This window comes from Bos grunniens, chromosome 19 (genome assembly GCF_055505025.1).
Source record: "Bos grunniens cultivar Pamir isolate PY7600 chromosome 19, Bosgru_T2T1.0, whole genome shotgun sequence".
Lineage (NCBI taxonomy): Eukaryota > Metazoa > Chordata > Mammalia > Artiodactyla > Bovidae > Bos > Bos grunniens.
Genome location: NC_141183.1, coordinates 53,284,385 through 53,306,595, shown reverse-complemented (window position 1 = coordinate 53,306,595; position 22,211 = coordinate 53,284,385). Strand labels below are relative to the sequence as shown.

Sequence of the window (22,211 nt, the reverse complement as noted above, 5' to 3'; positions counted from 1 at the left end):
CCGGACCACAAAGCTAGGTGACAGACGCCCGCGCTGGGACCTCCGCAGGCTCCTACCGGAGCGCGCCTGCGTGCCGAGGCTCCTTTGTTGCTCGGCTGCCCGAGTCCGGCTGCGCGTGCGCGGTGGGCAGGCGCCGACAAGTGCGCTGCACCGCGGGCGCCGGCTGGGGGCGAGCAGATCTCGAGCAGCAGCCGCCGCCGCCGGCGCAGCCGTTGCGACCGTATCAGCGGAGTTCAGAGGGCCAGGCGGCGGGAGGCTTCCTCACACGGGGGCTGAGATGTCGTCCACCGCGGCTTTTTACCTCCTCTCCACCCTGGGAGGGTACTTGGTGACTTCATTCTTGTTGCTCAAATACCCGACCTTGCTGCACCAGCGAAAGAAGCAACGATTCCTCAGTAAACACATCTCTCACCGCGGAGGTGAGAGGGGTCCCCAAAACCAGATGGCGGAAGTGGGGGAGGCTCCCCCCACCCTACCCCCCGGCCCCGCGACTGGAGCTGAGGCTCCTCGGCAAAAGGCAGGCGGGTGGAAATACGTGTGAATCTGAGGAAGGATGGGCGTGTGTGAACTGAGGGTCCCCTGGAGGTAAAGACAATGTGAAGGGGAGGTCTTCTGAAGGAAAGAGAGGGTCTTGAAACTGAGCCAAGATGGGAATCTCTTGGGGGCAGGGAAGTCAGGGGTTCTCCGAAGGAGGAAGGACCGGGGTGAGAATGAACGGTAGATGGGAGACTTCTCGGCGAAGGGAAGGATAATCTCAGGGTCGCTTCCCTGCAGCGGAGGCACCAGTGGGGAGCCCCGGGCCGATCCGCGGGCATCCTGCCGGGGGAACCCGGGAACAGACTTGTTCCGAGACAAGCCAGTGGAGGAGCTTGTGGGAAGATGGGGCGAACTGCTTTCCAGGGCCGAGGAGCTGCGTGAACGTGGAGCGTGGTGCAGCCCGGGCATCCGCAGTCCCTGGGGGCCGGTCCCAGTTCTCCACCCCTCCATCCCTCCTCCTGAGCAGGGTAACTGAGAAGAGGGGGAATCCAAGTTCCCGAGCCGGGGACACTTCCCAAGGTCACAGTTAGAGCTTGAGCTGGACTGGGACAAGAAACGGGGGTGTCCTGATTCCCAAGGCTTCAAACCTCGCACCTATTTTTTTTTTTCCCCAACCCCACCTTGCACCCCAGGAGTGACGTGTGGATTTCCAAAAAAAAAAAAAAAAGATTGGGTTTTGTGACAGGACCTTATTGTTTGAAGACAAGAAAGAAGTTTCTTTTGAAACAGTGCCTTGCCAGAAGGAACCTAGATAGTTCCCCCTCTCATTTCTCAGACAGCAGGCCACATCTTTGCCTCTTCATTATTGTGTAATAATATGCTTTTATTTTCATTTCAAGTATGATGTATAAGATGTTGTAAGTTTGGATTATTTCATTCAGTTTTAGCTGTTCTTTAGAGCTGAATGTTAAACTAGGTTAAAATTGCTTGGAATTTACTTGAAATGGTAAATTCTAGGAGTTTACAGTCAAAAATTTAATTTAGTACCATTACTCCTTTTGTTAATAAAAATGGGCCAGGAATAATCAGTCAGTCAGTTCAGTCACTCAGTCGTGTCCAACTCTTTGCAACCCCATGAACTGCAGCACACCAGGCCTCCCTGTCCATCACCAACTCCTGGAGTTTACCCAAACTCTTGTCGATTGAGTCGGTGATGCCATCCAACCATCTCACCCTCTGTGGTCCCATTCTCCTCCCGCCCTCAATCTTTCCCAGCATCAGGGTCTTTTCAAATGAGTCAGCTCTTCGCATCAGGTGGCCAAAATATTGGAGCTTCAGCTTCAACATCAGTCCCTCCAATGAACACCCAGGACTGATCTCCTTTAGGATGGACTGATTGGATCTCCTTGCAGGCCAGGAATAAGGTTTTAAATATCACAGAAGTACATTTGCACGCTGCTGTAAAATCTGTATAATTTTATCAGTTAAACAAACGTAGGACTTCCCAGGTGGTCCAGTGGTTAGGACTTGCACTTCCAATGCAATGAGCGTGGACTGAAGCGACTTAGCAGCAGCAGCAGCAGCAGCATGCCCTGTGGTGTGCCAAAAAAGAAAAAAAGAAGATAAAGTACTAAATAGTGACTTCAATGGTTATGCTAGTCTCCCACTCATGAAAACTATCAAAGATTTTAAGGGATCTATCACCAGCTAAATGACATGTTAGTTCTCATTTGGTTTACCTATATTTTAATAGATACAGAAGTAAACTGTAGGTAAAGCCAAAATACAACTTTTGTGTTTGAGTTGTCCCTGTAGAAGTATTTTCAATGGTAGTAGTCCTACTCTGGAGATGAGCATTACCTGCTGACTTTTAAATCAGTAAATCAGTGTTTACTGATTTAAAAAAAAAAAAAGTATGCTTACTAAAAACCCAAATCAAAACAAAATAAAACTAGATCTTCTTAAAAAGCTTTCTAAACTGTCATTGTGGGTGATCTAGATTTTATTTCAGAAGAAATAATATTGTTAACTCTGTAGGATATGAAATCTATGTACAGTCCTGAAGCACTTAGTAAGTTCCTGTGTGATAGTGCTTAATATATTTTTTGTTGAGTATGTATATCAAAGAATACAGTTGAACCAGAGTGATAGAGAATATATTTACTAAAAACCACTTTGGAACTCAAGATAGTAAGTTTCTGGAAAATAATAGACTAGGAAGCAGTCAGCTTCTACTTGCTTTTTATTTTTCTCTTGGACACTGATAATAGCAAGTGGTGCTATCTGTGCATATTTCTCCATGCATATCATCAACATTGCAGATAACGTATTTCATGTAACCCAGGTGTATAACCACTCCAAGATTGAAACATTGATCACGATAGGTGTATAAAGTATATACACCTGAATTGCTTTAACTTAAAAAAACTGTTACTGTATACTGTTATGTCTCTATAAAAGCATTATCACCTGAGTCAGATTCTGAATCTATAACTAGTTAACCTTGGGAATAAGCTTCAGTTTTAGTTTCCTTATCTATAAATGTAAACCATTTACCTTGCTTCCCTTTGGGTTGTTATGAGGATTAGGTGTACAGAAAGCACTTTGAATGCCATAGAATTGTTTAGAAATGTAAGCATGGATACATGGGGTCACATTCATATTTTGCAATAGAACTTTGAGTTGAATGAGGAAAAAATGAGATCACCAGTGTACTTAATGTTTTCAAAGTTTTAATGAACACTTTGGCTTTTTGCTGATTGATTGTCCTTGAAAGTAGAAAATGCTTTGTTTTAAAAATTAAATGGTATAGGCCTGCTTTGTTCTTACCTAGGTAACATGTAGGTTGTATTGCATTATATTGTGGTAGGATATCTGCTTCCCTTATTAGACTGTGAGTTCCTCAAGAGCAGATTTTAGATTTTATTAATGCTTGAGTCTCTAGCCTCTAGTACAAATTGTAACCTACACTTAAAATAATAGCTTATTGTCTGCTAATTATCTACTTTGTGCTGGGTACTTTCCGTGTGTTTCCTAATCTATTTGTCCAAAGAACACTTTTTGTAACTACAGTGTATTGATGAACCCACTTCAGTGTTCTTGCCTGGAGAATCCCAGGGATGGAGGAGCCTGGTGGGCTGCCGTCTATGGGGTCGCACAGAGTCGGACACAACTGAAGCAACTTAGCAGCAGCAGTGTATTAATGAAATACCAATAAGATCAAAGATGTACCCCTTGGATTAAATCAAGAGCAAGCCATACTCTCAAAGGCTATTTTTATTGTTTCTCAATGACATTGTGAATTTTAATAATATTTTTGACAGTTGCGTAAGTAATTCATGTTCATTGTATTAATGAAAAATTTGGAAAATAATAGAAATGAAAAAAGAAAAAGTAGTTCCTAAAACTCACTATCAGTAGACATAATCTTTGTTAACATTTTGAAGTACATATTTTAAGTACGTATTTTGAAGTATTCCCTTTTAAAATATATTTTTAAATATATCCTTTAAGTACATATTTTACTACCCTTGGAATCATACTATATATATACTTATTTCAGATGCCCACTAAGTTAACTAGAGTTAGGATAGCAGGGAAATAACTTTCTCATACTTCCTAACCTATTTCTATGGACCAATTAAATTAAGCAGTAGGGTTTACTAGGGTTCAATGGCAAAAGAATTAAAAAAAAAAAAAATCAACTCATAAAATCCTCACCTGACCTTTTAATCTTTCACCCATGGTTACAAGGCAAAGTATTGCCCAAATGTGGGCATTTTGCCACAGATTGATTTAGCAGGTGATAAGCTTGAGGGTAAATATTGCTGATGGACACTGGTTATTTCTGAGTCCTAAACTTTAATTCCTCAAGGAGGAAATTGAAGCATCTGTTTGAGTCTCAGAGTGTCACTAGAAGTAACGTTCTGCAGTTGCACCCTGAAACATATTCTGCACGGCAGGGTATCAGTTCTTTTCAGCTTCTCTGTTTTCTCTGCATTCCTGTTTTCAGGGAAATCTTCCTTACTTGTCAGTGAAGACTTTTTTCCCAACTCGCTTGTTCCTACTGATATCTTGCTAACAGTGGAATCATTCATCCTTTATCTTCCCAGGTGGCATTAGTGGTAAAGAACACACCTGCCAATGCAGGAGGTGTAGGAGATGTGGGTTCCATCCCTGGGTCTGGAAGATCCCCTGGAGAAGGAAACGGTAACCCACTCCAGTATGCTTGCTGAAGGATCCCCATGGATAGAGGAGCCTGGCAGGCTACTATCCATAGGGTAACAAAGAGTTGGACATGACTGAAGTGACTTAGCATGCACACATTTTCCTGCTTAATAAAGTAGACTAAAATGTACAGTTATTTTCAGCAATGGCTGTGCATATATATTAAACTGTATACATATATCTTAAACTATATACAAACTTAGAAAAATTGAATGTCGTTACAGAAAAATGTGAAAGTATAATCAGATAGATAGCAAAAAAACACATGGAAAAGAGCACACATGAGGTGATTAGTTGGTAAGTGCTGCCACTGTATCAGTATATACTTTGAATATCATCCTTCTGTGCTACTGATGTGTTTAAATTTTTTCTTATGTCTGCAAATATAAATCTCGCTGATATTTTCCCTAAAAAAAGAATTCTGCAGTGTTCAGGGATCCCACATATTGAGAAATGTTCTTTTGTATATACCATCTCTAGTCCTTAAATGGAGAAGGCAATGGCAACCCACTCCAGTACTCTTGCCTGAAAAATCCCATGGACGGAGGAGCCTGGTAGGCTGCAGTCCATGAGGTCGCGAAGAGTCGGACACGACTGAGCGCCCTCACTTTCACTTTTCACTTTCATGCATTGGAGAAGGAAATGGCAACCCACTCCAGTGTTCTTGCCTGGAGAATCCCAGGGATGGCGGAGCCTGGTGGGCTGCCGTTTCTGGGGTCGCACAGAGTTGGACACAACTGAAATGACTTAGCAGCAGCAGCAGTCCTTAAAAGCTCTTTATACTCTTACAGCAATCATATATACTGTTTCCAAGGTGCACTATAAATATTGAATTAATGTGTGAGTTTAGAAGTGAAGGAACTCAACTTTGTTGCTTGATTTATTGAATAGCTCCTTTTTAAGTTAAGATAGGATGATGTCTTCCAACATTAAAATGTTTTATTTGCACTAAACTGTCTTCTCCAGTATCAGAAAATATTTAATTTGGAAGTTCTTTTGTGGCTGGAGCACATGGTCATGTTTGTCATTGGTTTTATAAACATCACACACATATAGCATGTATACAAAAGATGTTGATGGTGGTGATTGGAGGCTAACTGTAAAATAGGTCTAAACGGGCCTACAATGTTTACTGAATGTTGTTGTTGTTTAGTTGCTAAGTTGTGTCTGACTCTTTTGCGACCCCATGAATTGTAGCCCACCAGGCTCCTCTGTCCATGAAATTTCCCAGGCAGGAATAATGGAATGGTTTGCCATTTCCTTTTCCAGGGAATTTTCCCAATCCAGGGATCGAGCCCACATCTCCTAAATTGGCAGGAAGATTCTTTACCTCTGAGCTACCAGGGAAACCTTGTTGAATGTTTACTGGTATATAAAACATTTGGGAGGTAAAAAAGGAAACTGAACAGATATTTCTTTCCTTTTCTGTATTTACATCTAACAAAAAATACAAAAGAGAGTGTTTCCTTTACTTTTCCTATCCTAACAGATATTAACCACTCACAAAGTAACTATGAAGCACTATAAGAGGAAAAATTAACACTGAATGAATTGGAAGGTATAGCTTTGTATAGTGTTGGGAAGTGATGGTTTCTCAAAGAAATAGAAAATATGAACTGGTGAAGAGGGAGGCAGGAGGACATGAGCAGAGAAATTATAAACAAATTATAGTAGAAGAGCATGTAAAATATATTCTCATTCTCTACTACATTTCATAATTAATTAAAAATTAAACTTGTTTCCATGTAGAGTGGTTATTTGCAAAATCAGATATTAAGCCAGGCATCCCCTGCTTATTGAAGGAAAAGAAAAACTAATAGCAAGCGTGCTTTATGAATGATGTTACGATAATTGGCAAGAGAAGAAATTCAAACCATTTCATGAGAGAAGAGCTATCACCAAATAATTCCTTAGAGAGGAGTGGCAGACTTTTAAATTAGTCCCTTAGTTACTCCCCAGGCTTTCACCATATGAATCTAACAAGTAATTTGTGGGTATTATCGTTGTGGGATTTATCTTCAAGCTTTGCAAGCAAGTATAAGAATATGGAAATAAGGGACAACATTAATAATATATTTGTAAAGCTGAAATAAAGAGATATATGACTGCCAGCATAGAAACTGCAGCATAGTTAGTAGTAAAAAGTGTGGGATCTGAAGTCATACTGCTTATGCTTGAATCTCAGTTCCCCTTCTTGGCTTATGTGACCTCACCTAATCTTATTTCTGGAGATAGTAATGCTTGGCATGATTGTGGGCATTTTAATGAAATAATGTAGAGAGCACTAAGCACAGTATCTAGCTTCTCTTAATTATTAATATCTTGACCACCTTTTTAATATTTTATTTAGTACCAGCTATTTCATAAACTTATAAAGTAGATCAGAGGTCTTAAGTAGTAATGTTTGCATACTTAAGTTTTTTTTTTTGCTATAAGGAGCTCATGATTTCAGCCACAGTCAGCTCCAGGTCTTGTTTTTGCTGACTACATAGAGCTTCTTCATCTTCAGCTGGCTCACATCATGAACTCCTTTTTCAAAATTCAGGCTTAAACTGAACAAAGTAGGGAAAACCAGGAGGCCATTCAGGTATGACCTAAATCAAATTCCTTATGATTATACAGTGAAAGTGACAAATAGATTCAAGGGATTAGATCCAATAGAGTGTCTGAAGAACTATGGACGGAGGTTCGTAACATTGTAAAGAAGGCAGTGGTCAAAACTATCGCTAAGAAAAAGAAATGCAAGAAGGCAAAATGGCAAATAGCAGAAAAAAGAAGAGAAGTGAAAGGCAAAGGAGAAAAGGAAACATACCCATCTAAATCCAAAGAATAGCAAAGAGAGATAAGAAAGCCTTCTTCAGTGATCAATGCAAAGAAATAGAGGAAAACAATAGAATGGGAAAGACTAGTGATCTCTTTGAGAAAATTAGAGATACAAGGGAACATTTCATGCACAGATGCCCACAACAGAAAATAGAAATGTCAAGGACCTAACAGAAGCAGAAGAGATTAAGAAGAGGTGGCAAGAATACAGAAAAGAACTGTACAGAAAAGGTCTATCATGACCCGGATAACCATGATGGTGTGATCACAAATGACTAGAGCCAGACATCCTGGAATGTGAAGTCAAGTGGACCTTTGGAAGCATTACTATGAACAAAGCTAGTAGAGGTGATGAAATTCCAGCTGAGCTATTTCAAATCCTAAAAGATGATGCTGACAAAGTACACATATTGAGTGCTGCACTCAATATGCCAGCAAATTTGGAAAATTTCAGCAGTGGTCACAGGACTAGAAAAGGTCAGTTTTCATTCTAATCCCAAAGATGGGCAATGCCAAAGAATGTTCAAACTAGTGTACAGTTGTGCTCATTTCACACACTAACAAGGTAATGATCAAAATCCTTCAAGCTAGGCTTCAGCAATGCATGAACCAATAACTTCCAGATGTACAAACTGGATTTAGAAAAGGCAGAAGAACCAGAGATCAAATTACCAACATCTGTTGGATCATAGAAAAAGCAGGAGAATTCCAGAAAAACATCTGCTTCCTTGACTACATTAAAGCCTTTGTGTGGATCACAACAAATTTTGGAAAATTCTTCAAGAGATGGGTATACTAGGCTACCTTACCTGCCTCCTGAGAAACCTGTATGAAGGTCTCTGCTTTTTATTTTTGTTAAAAAAAATATATATATATATATTATACATATATATGTGTATATACAAAAGCTTTTCTACTACACCTGATAAAGGCTTGAGAAAGAATATAAAAAAAAAGATGGGGAAATTGGAGAACATAAACTAAATGAAATGGAAGCACTGAATATGAAATAGAAAAAGTGAAACAAACTAGGTAAAAGATCATCATATAATCCAGTTGTTTTTAAACGTGACTGCTCATTAGAAACATGTGGAGCTCTGGAGAAAAAAAGCAATTCGTGAGCATTTGTATTTTTCAAAAAATTTCAAGGTAATTTTGATATGTATCTGGATTTTAAAAAGTGATTATAGATTTTTCTATTAGATCCTAGCTTTGGTGATATAGAGTTCTATTATTTTTCTGTTGGCCAATCAGGATATTAATTGTTACATAATCACAATAGTAAAAGATGTTTATCAGTTTTTACAATCAATAGCCAGACAAAAAATAAAAGATAATTACAATTGCAAGCCATAATGGAGACATGATTAATTTAACAATATAAAATAATTACATACAATTTGAGGGGATCAAGCAGAGTGATGTGATAAGTGGAAGTGCATACATGCACGTTTTCATCCACCCAGTCAGTCTGTGTCTTTTGGTTGGTGCATTTAATCCATTTACATTTAAGGTGGGTATTGAAATGTATGAACCTATTACTTTTTTCTTAATTGTTTGGGGTTTATTTTATGTTCTGTAGGTCTTTTTCTTCTCTTGTTCTTCCTGCCTAGAAAAGTTCCCTTAGCATTTGTTGTAAAGCTGGTTTGAATTCTCTTAACTTTTGTTTGTCTGGAAACCTTTGGATTTCTCCATCAAATCTGGAGGAGAGTCTTGCTGCGTAGAGTATTCTTGATTGTAATTTCTTCCCTTTCATCACAGTAAATATATCATGCCCTTCCCTTCTGGCTTAAGAGCCATTATTAGCTTAAGCTAATAGCCTGGTTGGAGTTCCCTTGTATGTTATTTGTTGTTTTTCCCCTGTTGTTTTCAATATTTTATCTGTCTTTAATTTTTGTCAGTTTGATTATGTGTTTTAGTGTGTTCCTCCTTGGGTTTATCCTTCCTGGGACTCTGTGCTTCCTGGACTTGGTTGACTATTTCCTTTTCCATGTTCAGGGAGTTCTTAGCTATTATCTCTTCAAATATTTTCTCAGGTCCTTTCTCTCTTCTCTTTCTGAGATCCCTATAAAGCGAATATTGGTGCATTTAATGCTGTCCCAGAGGTCTCAGTCTGTCTTCATTTCCTTTCATTGTTTTTTTATATCCTCTTGTGTGGCACTGGCAGTTTCTACCATTCTGTCTTCCAGGTCATTTATCCATTCTTCTGCTTCAGTTATTCTGCTGTAGATTCCTTCTAGTGTATTATTCATTTCTGTTTGTTCTTCAGTTCTTCTAGGTCTTTGGTAAGCATTTCTTGCCTCTCTAAACCTTTGCCTCCATTCTTTTCCCGAGATCTTGGATCATGCAGCAGTAGCAGTAGCAGGATCATCTTCACTATCATTATTCTGAATTCTTTTTCTGGAAGGTTGCCTATCTCTACTTCATTTAGTTGTTTTTCTGGGATTTTATCTTGTCCCTTCATCTGGGACATAACTTTCTGCTTTTTCATCATGATTAACTCACTTTCTGTAATACAGTTTTTTAGCTGCTGTGAGACTGTGCTTCTTGCTTCTTCTGTCTGCCCTCTGATGCATGAGGCTAAGAGGCTTGTGTAAGCTTCTTGATGGGAGGGTCTGGCCATGAGAAAAACTGGGTCTTGCTCTTAAAGCAAGGTGGGCAGAGCCTTGCTCACTAAAGCTTTAATCCAGTTACCTCCCTCCCTGATAGTTTTTTGGTCTGAGGTGACCCAGCCCTGGGGTCTACAGGCTCTATGGGAGGATTAATAGTGAAGTCCAAGAAGGCCAAGGGGGACCTTCTAGTGCCTCCGTCCCTGTGGTGAGCCCCTGCTGACCCATGCCTCCACAGGGGTCCCCCAACATGAGCAGGTAGTCTCCTGTGAGGTCACTGCTCCTCTCCTCTGGGTCCTGGTGTGTGTAAAATTTTGTTTGTGCCCTCCAAGACTGGAGTCTCCGTTTCCCTCCATCCCCTGGAAGAGCTCTAATCAAATCCTGCTGACCCATAAGACCAGATTCCCTGAGAATTCCCAGTTCCTTTGTCGGATCCTCAGGCTGGAAAGCCTGATGTGGAGTTCAGAACCTTCATAATAGTGCGAGAACGTCTTTCGTATCATTGTTCTGCAGTCTGTGGGTCACCCACCCTGCGGGTATGAGATTTGATTTAATTGTGATTGTGCCCCTCCTACTGTCTCGCTGCGGCTTCTTTGCCTTTGGACGTGAGGTGTCTTTTTTTAGTGGGTTCCAGCATCCTCCTGTCAGTAGTTGTTCAACAGCTTGTTGCAATTTTGGTGCTCTCGCAGGAGGAGATGAGTGCACGTCCTTCTCCTTGGCCGTCTTGAACCAGAAGCCAAGGTCTCTGCTTTTTTAACAAGCTGTCTAGGTTTGTCTTAGATTTCCTTCCAAGGAGCATTAGTCTTTTAATATCATGGCTGCAGTCACTGTACACAGTGCTTTTGGAGCCCAAGAAAATAAAATGTCACTTTTTCTGCTTTTTCCCTTTCCATTTGCCACAGTGATGGATCAATTTGGAAACAGAAGTAGATGTTTTTCTGGAATTCCCTTGCTTTCTCTATGATCCAGCGAATGTTGGCAATTTGATCTCTGTTTCCTCTGCCTTTTCTAAAGGCAGCTTGTACATCCAAAAGTTCTCGGTTCATGTACTTCTGAAGCCTAGCTTGAAGGATTTTGAGCACTACCTTGCTAGCATGTGAAATGAGTGCAGTTGTAAGATAGTTTGAACATTCTTAGGCATTGCCGTTCTTTGGGATTGGAATGAAAGCTGCCTTTTTCTGTGGATTCACTCACTGGTCAGGGAATAAGACCCTGCATGCCACAATTGAAGATTGTTCATGCTGCAAGTAAGACCTGGTACAGCCAAATAAATAAATATTTAAAAAGATAATTGCCTTCAAAAAGCCTTGTCAGAGTTCAGGTGGATGTACTAGAATTTTTTAAAATTACGATTTAGAAATAAAAGCTTTTTACACAGCGTGGGAAGGAGACAGAAGAATGAATTGAGAAAGTAGTATTGACATATATACATATTCATGGGTAAAATAGATAATTAGTGGGAAGCAGCTGTATAACACAAGGAGCCCAGTCTGGCACTCTGTGATGACCTAGAGGAGTGGGGTAGGATGGGGGAGGGGGGCTCCCAAGGAGGGGGATATGTTTATAATTACGATGGATTCAAGTTGTACGGCAGAAACAAGCCCAACATTGTAAAACAGTTATCCTCCAATTAAAGAAAATAAATTTTAATAAAAGCTCTTAAGAAAATTTTAGGAATGGCATACATGTAGTAGCACTAAGCTGAAACTCCAGTACTTTGGCCACCTGATGGCAAAGAGCCAGCTCAGTGGAAAAGACCCCGATACTAGGAAAGATTGAAGGCAAAAGGAGAAAAGGGCGAGGGAGGGTGAGGTGGTTAGATAGCATCACCAACTCAATGACATGAACTTGAGCAAACTCCGCGAGATCGCGGAGGACAGGAAAGCCTGGCGTGCTGCAGTCCATGGGGTCGCAAAGAGTCACAACTTAGCGACTGAACAACAGCGACAATAGCCCTAACCTTAAGTGTACAGCTTCATTTTTTTTAATGTATGTGTACATCCAAGTAGCCATTACTCAGATCAAAGTACATAACATTTCTAGAATCCCATAAGAACCCCTTCCCCGTCTACCCTCCTCCATCGCCACAGGGGACCACTCCTCTGACTTATCTCATTGTTGACGGTTTAAGACCGCGGTTTTCAAAGTGTGGTCTGTGGAATTCTGGGAGTCCCCAGAACCTTTCATGGGCCTGCAAGGTCAACACTATTTTTATAAGGCGTTTCTTCCTTTTTCACCTTAGTGACATTGGCGTAGTGTGTAAAACTGCTGTTGCTTTAGGACAGATGAAAATACTGGTACAAAATGTACTAGTAGCCATTATATTCCTCAGCATCCTGCACTCAGGCAGTTTCACATAAGAATATCTTTGATGAATTAGAAAGTTATTAATTTCATTGAAGTTCAACCCATGAGTATATATATGTAACTTTTAGTATCCTGTGACAAATGTTTTTGTGTGTGTGGGATTACACAAACACTTTTGCTGCATACTAAAGTATGTACATGATTGTCTTGAGGAAAAGCACTTGTGAAGTTGATTGAATTCTGAGCTGAATTAGCCTTCCCCCTCGACCCCGCCAAGCATTTTTACTTAAAAAACTGACACACTGGTTATTTAGACTTGACTACTGGACAGTTGTGTTCTTGAAAATTAATTAAGTGAGTCTTCCATTAGAAGAAAAATAATCTAGCTGCCTTCTGTTAAATGATTACGTTTGAGCTTTTAAGCAAGAATTAGACTTTTGAAAAATATATCATCCACAGTGAGCTTAGTAGCTTTCCAATTTGATTTTCCTGATATAAGTTATTAACAAATGTGATGTTTAAAAAATATTGTATAAAAAAAATATTGTATAATGAAATGTGTCAGTCAGTATTTAGAAGATCAGCATGATTCAGTATATCAATATTTTCCAAAAACCAGTGCATTTTATTATAAAACCATGCATGGGTGAAAGATCCATTCAAAGTTCAAGACGGACTAATTGATTTTCATGTAATGGAAAAAGTCAGTGATATGGTTCAGATTCCGTGTTACAGCCAACTTTTAAGAATCTACTATTTGTTGAATTTCGGTACAGTATCGAAGAAGAAGCTTTCTTTTCCAACTATCTATGTGAAGGTTGATATGTATGTTTGAAGCAGATATGAGAATCTAGCTGCCTTCTATTGTCAGACATTAAAGAGATTTGCAAAAGTGTAAAACAAATTCCACTCCTTAAATGTTTTTGGCAGTTATTTTTCATAAAATGTTATATTAACATATAATGGGTTTATTGTTATTTTCAAATAAATTTTTTTAATTTGGAAGTCAGTTTCTAATATGTAGCTATTAATGGATTTGTTGTTCAGTTGCTTATTCGTGTCCAACTCTTTGAGACCCCATGGACTGCAGCACACCAGGCTTCCCTGTCCTTCACCATCTCCCAGAGCTTGCTCAAACTCATGTCCATCAAGTCAGTGATACCATCCAACCACCTCATCCTCTCTCACCTCCTCCTCCTCCTGCCCTCAATCTTTCCCAGCATCAGGGTCTTTTCTCATGGATATAACCCACATAATCAAAAGCTCTTTGAGGTATTCAGTAAGAGTCCTGAGACCAAAATGGTTAAGAAATGCTAGTTTAAGGCATTAACTCTTTTTTAAAAAAATTTTTTTGGAGTATAGTTGATTTACAGTGTTGTATCAGTTGTACAGTAAAGTGAATCAGTTATGCATATACATATATCCACTCTTTTTTAGATCCTTTTCCCATATAGAGTATTACAGAGTATTGCATAGAGTTCCCTAAGCTCTACAGCAAGTCCTTATTAAGCTCTACAGCAAGTCCTTATTAGTTATCTATTTTATATGTAGTAGTATGTATATTTTGAGAAGGAAATGGCAACCCACTCTAGGATTCTTGCCTGAAGAATTCCATGGACAAAGAGCCTGGCAGGCTACAGTCCATGGGGTCGCAAAGAGTCGGACACGTCTAAGCGACTAACATACACACACAGTGTGTATATTTAAGTCTTCCAATTTAAACCCCCCCAAATCCCCTGGTAACCATAAGTTTATTTTCTACATCTATAACTCTATTTCTGTTTTGTAAATAAGTTCATTTGTACCCCTTTTTTAGATTCCACATATAAGCAATGACATATGATATTTGTCTTTCTCTGACTTCACTCAGTGTAACAATCTCTGGACCCATCCATGTTGCTGCAAATGGCATTATTTCATTCTTTTTATGGCTGAGTAATATTCCATTGAATATATAAGGATGAACTCTTGACTGTAATAAAGAGTTATTGTAATCTTGAGTGAGTAAAAAAAAATGCTTCATGGAGGAGTTGGGAAGTGAGTTCATTCTAGGATGAAGATTGGGATGCTATGGTGAAGAGAATTTTGGAGGGATATGGCATGTGTTTAAGGCTTTGAGTCTCTCAGAGGTTCAAGAGGGAGGGAACAGATGTATACCTGTGGCTGATTCATGTTGATGTATGGCAGAAACCAACACCATATTGTAAAGCAATTATCCTTCAATTAAAAATAAATAAATTTTTAAAAATTGACCAAAAAAGTAATACACAGTCATTGTGGAGGGTTTGTAAGGCTAGAATAGTGTACATTAGAAAAGAAATCTTTTGTATTCTGACCTCAGCTGCTGGAAATAACTGATATTAATTTGATTTGTTAATTTTTTTTTTTAAGCTGCGGTGCGCAGCTTGTAGAAACTTAGTTCTGTACCCTCGGCAGTGAAATCTCAGTGTCTTAGCCACTGGACCACCAGGGAATTCCCATACTGATTGTTTATTGTACTCAAAGGCAAGGAAATTAAAAGGACACAGAAGTCAGCTTGAAAGAACTAATGATGATGACTTTGATCACTTAGTCAAAGTGGGAGATGCCAGACTTATATTGTGAAGTTATTGCTCTTTTTCTCTTTGTAATTAGTATTTTTGTAGGAAAATACTTTAGAACTACATAAACACCCCATTCCTTATCAGACTTTAAGTCCATTTATTAAAATGGGTTCAGAATATCCTGTTTTGCTCAGTGGTTTAAAGTCTGTTACTGTCGTCATTTTGATTCTAACATTGTCTCAGGTTTGGACAGTGAGAGCTTTTTCAAATTGGCCTCCGTGTCCTATTAACTTGCTTGCTTTCTGTCACAACAGGCAGTCAGTAGTCTAACTTCATCTACGAATAACCATTTGAGTACTTTTCTCTTTTTGGTGGTATTCTTGAGTGCTTTGTTCTTGAGTATTACCTGTGTGTAACATATTTCCATAGTTTTTGACTAAGATAGGCACTGACTGGACTTTTAAAAATCAGTTAACCTCAAAAAGACCACTTACTTTGGAAAAAAAACTTTATTCTCTATATTTGCTTCATCAGTCTTTTGTTATGCATCGACTCTACAAAAGTGAACCTAAAGTCAAAGAGGCTTTTTTCACAAGGGTGTCCCTTTCTCTCTGCCAAATTGATAGCATTTTTAGAACATTAGGTTAATATATTTATTTCTTCATACTTTATGTTTCTGTTCATTATTAATTAGATTATGATAAAAATATAATCTAACAATATAAAAGAAGAAAAATTGAATACCCTTGCAACTATGTTCAAATGTTATTGTATATAAAACATTGTAATGCTGTTACTTGAACAGTACCATAAACTTGAAGTGCTTATTTTTGTTAAGAAAAAACTGTTTGGAAAAAAAAATTTCCAAAATATTTGGGAAAATATTTCCAAAGTATTTTTCCTGTGCATTCCATTAATCATTTAGTAATACCAAAATCTTTTAGTTTTAAAATATCTAAAAACTTATGGCTTGCATATTTTATGCTAATTGAGTCTACCTAGTATATAATATTAGCTAAAAGAGGCAATTAGATACTTCTTATCTGTGTCTTTTTTTGTAATTTCAGTATTACTTATTACTTCAGTAAGTGGAAGCACCAGTTACTATAATGATGGGAGTAGTAATAACAATGCAATGATTTTTAGTTTTACTGAATATTCGCTATTTCATTGAATCTAATGCCATTAGTTATGATGCATATTTTAAAAATTAATTTATTTTAAGGATGGATATTTTTAATGTACTGTTTAACGCACTTAAAAATCACTTAGGTGCTCGCTTCGGCAGCACATATACTAAAATTGGAACGATACAGAGAAGATTAGCATGGCCCCTGTGCAAGGATGACACGCAAATTCGTGAAGCGTTCCATATTTTTGGGTTCAAATCTTAGTTCAGAGGAGTAGCCTCCTTGAGCCTCCGTGTCCATCTGCAAAATGGGAGCAATTCCTCTTTTAAAGAAGAGTTGTTCAAGTGAAATAATGTATATAAACTGTGCTTACGGTAGGATACTGCCCCCACTAGCAAAACCAGTTGGTTACAACAGAGACTTGCTCTGAGCTTAACCTGAGAACACTTCATGTAACTATCCGACATTCAGTGTAGTGATCATTCTATGTATTAAATATTCTAAATGTTAAAAAAAAAAATAAAAAATAAAAATCACTTAGGTTCTTCTAACCCCACTGCTTGCTGTGACTGTGTTTTGATCTTTGATTCTTCCTGTGCAGTGCTGTGCTGTGCTCAGTCACTCGGTCGTGTCCGACTCTTTGCGACCCCATGGACTGTAACCGGCCAGGCTCCTCTGTCCATGGCATTTCCCAGGCAAGAATACTGGAGTGGGTTGCCATTTCCTCCTCCAGGGTATCTTCCCAACCTAGGGATCAAACCTGCATCTCCTGCATTGGCAGGTGGATTCTTAACCAAGGTGGATTCTTTACCACCGAACCACCTAGGAAGCCCTGATTCTTCTGGTGCCCCTAAAAACAATGCAAAATGCCATTACCTTCTTTAAAACACTTGTAATATCTACCTCATTTGTACCAAATGTATGATTTACTTGAAATATATAAGGTGAATTGGGGGGAAAATAAAATATTCAAATTAGCTTCAATTTAATGTTTTCACAGGTGCTGGAGAAAATTTGGAGAATACAATGGCAGCCTTTCAACAGTAAGTACATAAAAAGGCATTCTTTTACAGTTTATCATTAAAGTGATGATTCACAGAGTAAGGATAGTATACATGTAGCATCTGCTTGTGATAGTTGTTTCTGTTTTATTAAAATCTTTTTTTCTTTTAGTTAGTTAGTCTGAAGTGTTCTAACAAGCGTTTGTCTTCTGCTTAACTGAAAAACTAGATGTGCGTGTTGGCACTATAGTGCCAGAGCTGAAAGAAGACGTTTGTAACAAGGCGCATACTGTGCATAATGCTAATTAGTCTCAGAGAGAAAGAGAAGAGGAAAACACTGTTACATTGGCTCTTGTTTATGTGTAGGGTTATGTGTCTACTCAGTCATTCTTCCACAGACCTCGACCTGTTATCTGGTCTTTCTTCTTTGAAGCCTTAGGAGTAATAGATTTTTTTTTTTTAAAGGTAAATTATTTTTTCCAGTTTTTGAATTATTCATATTTCCCATGGAGGTCTTTTAGAGCACCTCACAGAGAAGCAGCAGGAGAGACAAGAACGAAAGCAGATTGCTACCTTGTTCTTGGTCTTAAAGTAATTGCTTATCATCAGTCTGTGGTAATGCTGAGAACACTGTTTTCTTTTCCCTGAAAAATAAGATAGGAAACTTGGTAAGTTAACCCCCATGAAAAACATTACTATGCATATTTACTAAGGAAAATATTTTCTTATATAATTTTCAACCATTTTTATGTACACAGTTGGGGCTAATAAATCAGGATAACTTGGCTTAAGGTTTAGTTCTATTTCTCATCATTCAAAGACACTTGAGAGTTTTTTTCCTGTTTTCAGGTCCCGAGGTACTGCTTTTCCATAGTCATTTTGTCTAAATCCTATCCTTCTATATTTGGCATTGCTTATTCTTCCTCCTCTAAAATATGATGCCTTTTGACTGTAATCTCAAATCTCTTACAGCTCTAAAATGCAAATTCTTTCCTCCTGTCACTGATGGTGAAGCAGAATAATGTAAATTACTTTATCTTCTCTACTGAGATTATGTAGCTAGCTCCTGTAACAAAATATATGTTTAATTTTATGTGAACAATTTTCACTGTGATTCACACACACACATATACACACCCACACACACCTACATTGACTATCATTTATCAGATACTTTTTGCCTGTGATGTGGTGATATATTTTTACTTGGGGGAGAAACTGCTCATGACTGAGTGGTTTTAGCATTCTGTATGTAAAAGTATGTTATTTTGTAAGTTTTTCTCCATGTATTATTGCTAAATCTTTACCAGCCACTCTTACTTATGAAATTAAGACACTGAGTTGTATAATAAACTATTTCTAAGGATGATGCATTTGTATAATACATTATTTCTAAGGATGGTACCTAAATATTTTTTTTATCTTTGAAGATTTTGATCCCCTGAAAAATTTTTTTATATTCAAAGAATGTCTAATTTAGATGATTTTTACCTGCTGGATACAACATTTCATTTCCTGTCTTCAAGCAGTTTGTTTTTATATTGTTTTGTTCAAGCAGTAACTATTGAAAAGTACCACAGCCTTCTCTATCATGTGGTAGCTTTCTATAACTCTAGTTTTTTGGAGGTTTTTCTGGTACTTTAAAAGAAGAAAGCACCTCTTCCATATATTAAGGCTGTTTAACTCTTTTATTGTATGGCTGTTTGCTAATTGACTTTGGAATTTATATAAAACCTAAACCAAATAGGCTTTAATTTTAAACTTAAAATATTTTTGATGGTGGTGGTGGTAGTAATGATTTGGGTTTTTGTTTCTTTTGTCTAATGCATCAGTATATTGTCAGTAAGTACTTTTTATAATTGTACTTTCATTTATAAATATTTATTTATTTAACCACTAGGACACTTAGAAAGGTTTTCTTAAATATACCTACTTCATGAATAACAAGAAAAAGCTGTTTACGCATACTATTTTCAAAGTATTGTATACGAAAAAAATTAACAGTTATAATCCATAATTGGCAAAAGACAGACACTGTGCTTAAGTATGGTTTATCCTTGATAGGATAAGTAGTTGAAGAAGAAATAGTGAAAATACAATGAGCAGCTAAAACTTAGATCTTACTTGTTACATATATTTAAATCTTATTTATATATTGATATCTGTGTATACTGAAAAAGCATGTATATTATGACATGGAGGTAAAGATGATATTAAAGAAAGTATAAATAGTTGGTATGGGAAGCCTGGTTAAAATTAATCAGAAAATTGAAAAGATATCAGGACTAGAAAAGCTATCATTTGGTGGAGAAGAAGAAGCTCATTTTAAAAATATGAAATGTTTGAGGTTAAAACTTGAGGTTATATGGACAAGCTACATCTAGAAAACTGAAAGGACCTTAAGAGTATATGGAAAATTAATTCATTATGTATTTATTATGTTATAGTAGGGCTAAAGTAATTAGTACTGAGAAAGAGAAATAATTATATTTCACAGTTTGTAAAAAGTTATTTAATCTGGCTTGTAAAATAATTTCATGGACTTCCCTGGTGGTCCACTGGTTAAGAATCTGCCCGCCAGTGCAGGGGACACAGATTCGATCCCCGGTCCAGGAAGATTCCACATGCCACAGGGCAACCAAGCCCACATGCCATAACACTGAGCCCACTTGCCACAGCTAGTGAAAGCCACATGCAGCAATGGACACCCAGTGCAGCCAAAAAATAGGTAAATAAATAAATTTGAAGATTATCTTACAGACACCTTAAGTTATGAATTGGAGGAGGAAATGGCAACCCACTCCATATCCTTGCCTTGAAAATTCCATGGACGGAGGAGCCTGACAGGCCACAGTCCATGGAGTCACAAAGGGTCGGACACAACTGAGTGACTTCACTTTCTTTCTTTCTTTCTTTCTTAAGTTATGAATATGGCTCTTCTGGGATTCTTTGAGAATAAGAATTTTCCTTATTGATCTCAGTCCCTAGATCTAGCTCTGGTACTAATAGGCTCTCCCTAGTCAATTACTGAATGATATATGGAATGGAGCACTCAGGAACAAAGCTGACTATTAACAGAAGTTAGAGGCAGAACCCCATTTATAATAAGCATGGAACCGAAAACTAAAAAATTGTACTACAAAGATAGACACACACATACACTCACACACACAGAGCCAGTAAACCCTTGAGTATGTAAAGTGTGGTTCTTAAGAGCTAATAAAACCAGGTTATTAAACCAGGCTGCTGTTGTGAATACCCACAGGACAGTTTGATCCCTGTGGTATTAATATGAATGGTAAAAGAAAGAAGCAAATTGTATTAGCAATAGCTGGAAGCGTAAGTTGGCAGACAATCAAAGTAATTAATCAGTGACCTGATTCTCATGGTAAAACTTTTTACAATGTCTAATTAATACAATACTAATTATCTCATCTCTGAAGTGGAAATAATATAACCTCAATGTTTTGAGGAATACATGAGATTCAAATGAATTCTTTAACGTAGAGTCTGTTGTAAGTTTTGACACATAGTTTTTGTGGAGTTTGAAGTAATTTCACTTCTTCTTTTAGAGCTAGAGTTTTTCTTTTCTTTTTCCAGAAATATTGAAATCTTGCCTTCCCTAACTTTTTTCTGTGTTTGTCATCAGCTTATCAGAAATTCAGCTATAAAATGTCTGGTGTTTCAGTTGAAGTAGATACATATTGTTATTTGCGGGAAAGTTTGAAGGCTAAAGTGATTTTAAAAAATAGTTTTCTTTTCTCGCTGTGTTCTAGCTATTTGTGTATTGAATTTGAGATGACTTTATTAAAATAATTTACAGATTGTCCTACATACACTGACTATTCTAAATTTTTGATTATTAGCTGTACTCCTGCCTGGAAAATCCCATGGATGGAGGAGCCTGGTAGGCTGCAGTCCATGGGGTCGCTGAGGGTCGGGCACAACTTGAGCGACTTCACTTTCACTTTTCACTTTCATGCATTGGAGAAGGAAATGGCAGCCCACTCCGGTGTTCTTGCCTGGAGAATCCCAGGGACGGCGGAGCCTGGTGGGCTGCCGTCTATGGGGTCACACAGAGTCGGACACGACTGCAGTGACTTAGCAGCAGCAATAAGAGGTAATCATAAAATAAAAAATATTTTTTGTATAATTCCTAAACATTTCTAAAAACAGCCAACATTTCAGCTAAAGGCAAACTTCATACTTAGAAAAATTTCTTAGGTAATATGTATAGGTATTTTTAAATACAGGGAAATATAGATTTAAATACAGGATAATATAGATAACCCCTGCTTTTACCCTGGCAGGCAGATTCCCATCCATTGCACCACTAGGGAAGTCCCCTTTTATTCTTAAAAAAAAAAAACTAAAAGCTATATACAGTATAACAATATTTAAGGAAAATTTAAAATATAGAAAAATACATTCACCAACCTAAAACCTATTTTTAGATTTTATTTTTACACATCTGTGGTTCTAGCAAACACACAATTGCAGTCTTTTTCAAAGGTGGATGTTCTTTAGAAGAGGACACAAACGGTTAACAGTTATTTACTGTCTTGGTAAGAATTACATTAATGAGCCAGGTTTGTTTTTCTCTTAGCAGCTGGTGATAATCAGAGCACTAAAAGGGAAGATTATTTAAGAAGTAGGGGAGCAGTGTGAGACTTTGGCACATGGCAGCAAGTGACCATTAGTTCTTTTGGAGTGGGATGCTGATGGGGTTGGATTATCAGAGGTAGATCAAGTAAGACAGTTCTCAAGTAGTTGGCTCCAAAGATAAATTTTGTCAGGCATATAAAGTGTATACATACACACACACACTTTATTTTACATCAGAGGGATCATACCATGCCTACTTTTTTTTCATTTAGATATCCACAATGCTCTTCCATGTGAATGCTTTATTCTTTGGCGTATGGTGCTCACTAGGGCTTCCAAGGTGGCTCTGTGATAAAGAATCCGCCTGACAGTGCAGGAGACGCAAGAGATACGGGTTTGATCCCTGGGTCGGGAAGATTTCCCTGGAGAAAGAAATGGCAATACACTCCAGTATTCTTGTTTGGGAAATCCCATGGACAGAGGAGCCTG

The 22,211-nt window shown here is 38.0% G+C and overlaps 1 protein-coding gene and 1 non-coding gene across 3 annotated transcripts in view; both read left to right on the top strand.

Moving 5' to 3' along the window:
* Positions 1-175: 175 nt before the first annotated feature.
* GDPD1 (glycerophosphodiester phosphodiesterase domain containing 1) overlaps positions 176-22,211 on the top strand; it is a 51,037-nt gene continuing 29,001 nt past the window's right edge. For both annotated transcript variants that reach the window (XM_086360611.1, XM_086360610.1), the window contains exons 1-2: positions 176-419; positions 17,117-17,159. Coding sequence is in view for 1 of the 2 variants with exons in the window: in XM_086360610.1 (XP_086216736.1) it covers positions 278-419; positions 17,117-17,159 (185 nt within the window). In the remaining variant the exon portion in view is untranslated. The remainder of the gene's footprint in view (positions 420-17,116; positions 17,160-22,211) is intronic.
* Positions 16,259-16,365, top strand: LOC147352675 (U6 spliceosomal RNA). The gene has a single exon (XR_015148461.1). It is a non-coding gene; the product is annotated as a U6 spliceosomal RNA (small nuclear RNA).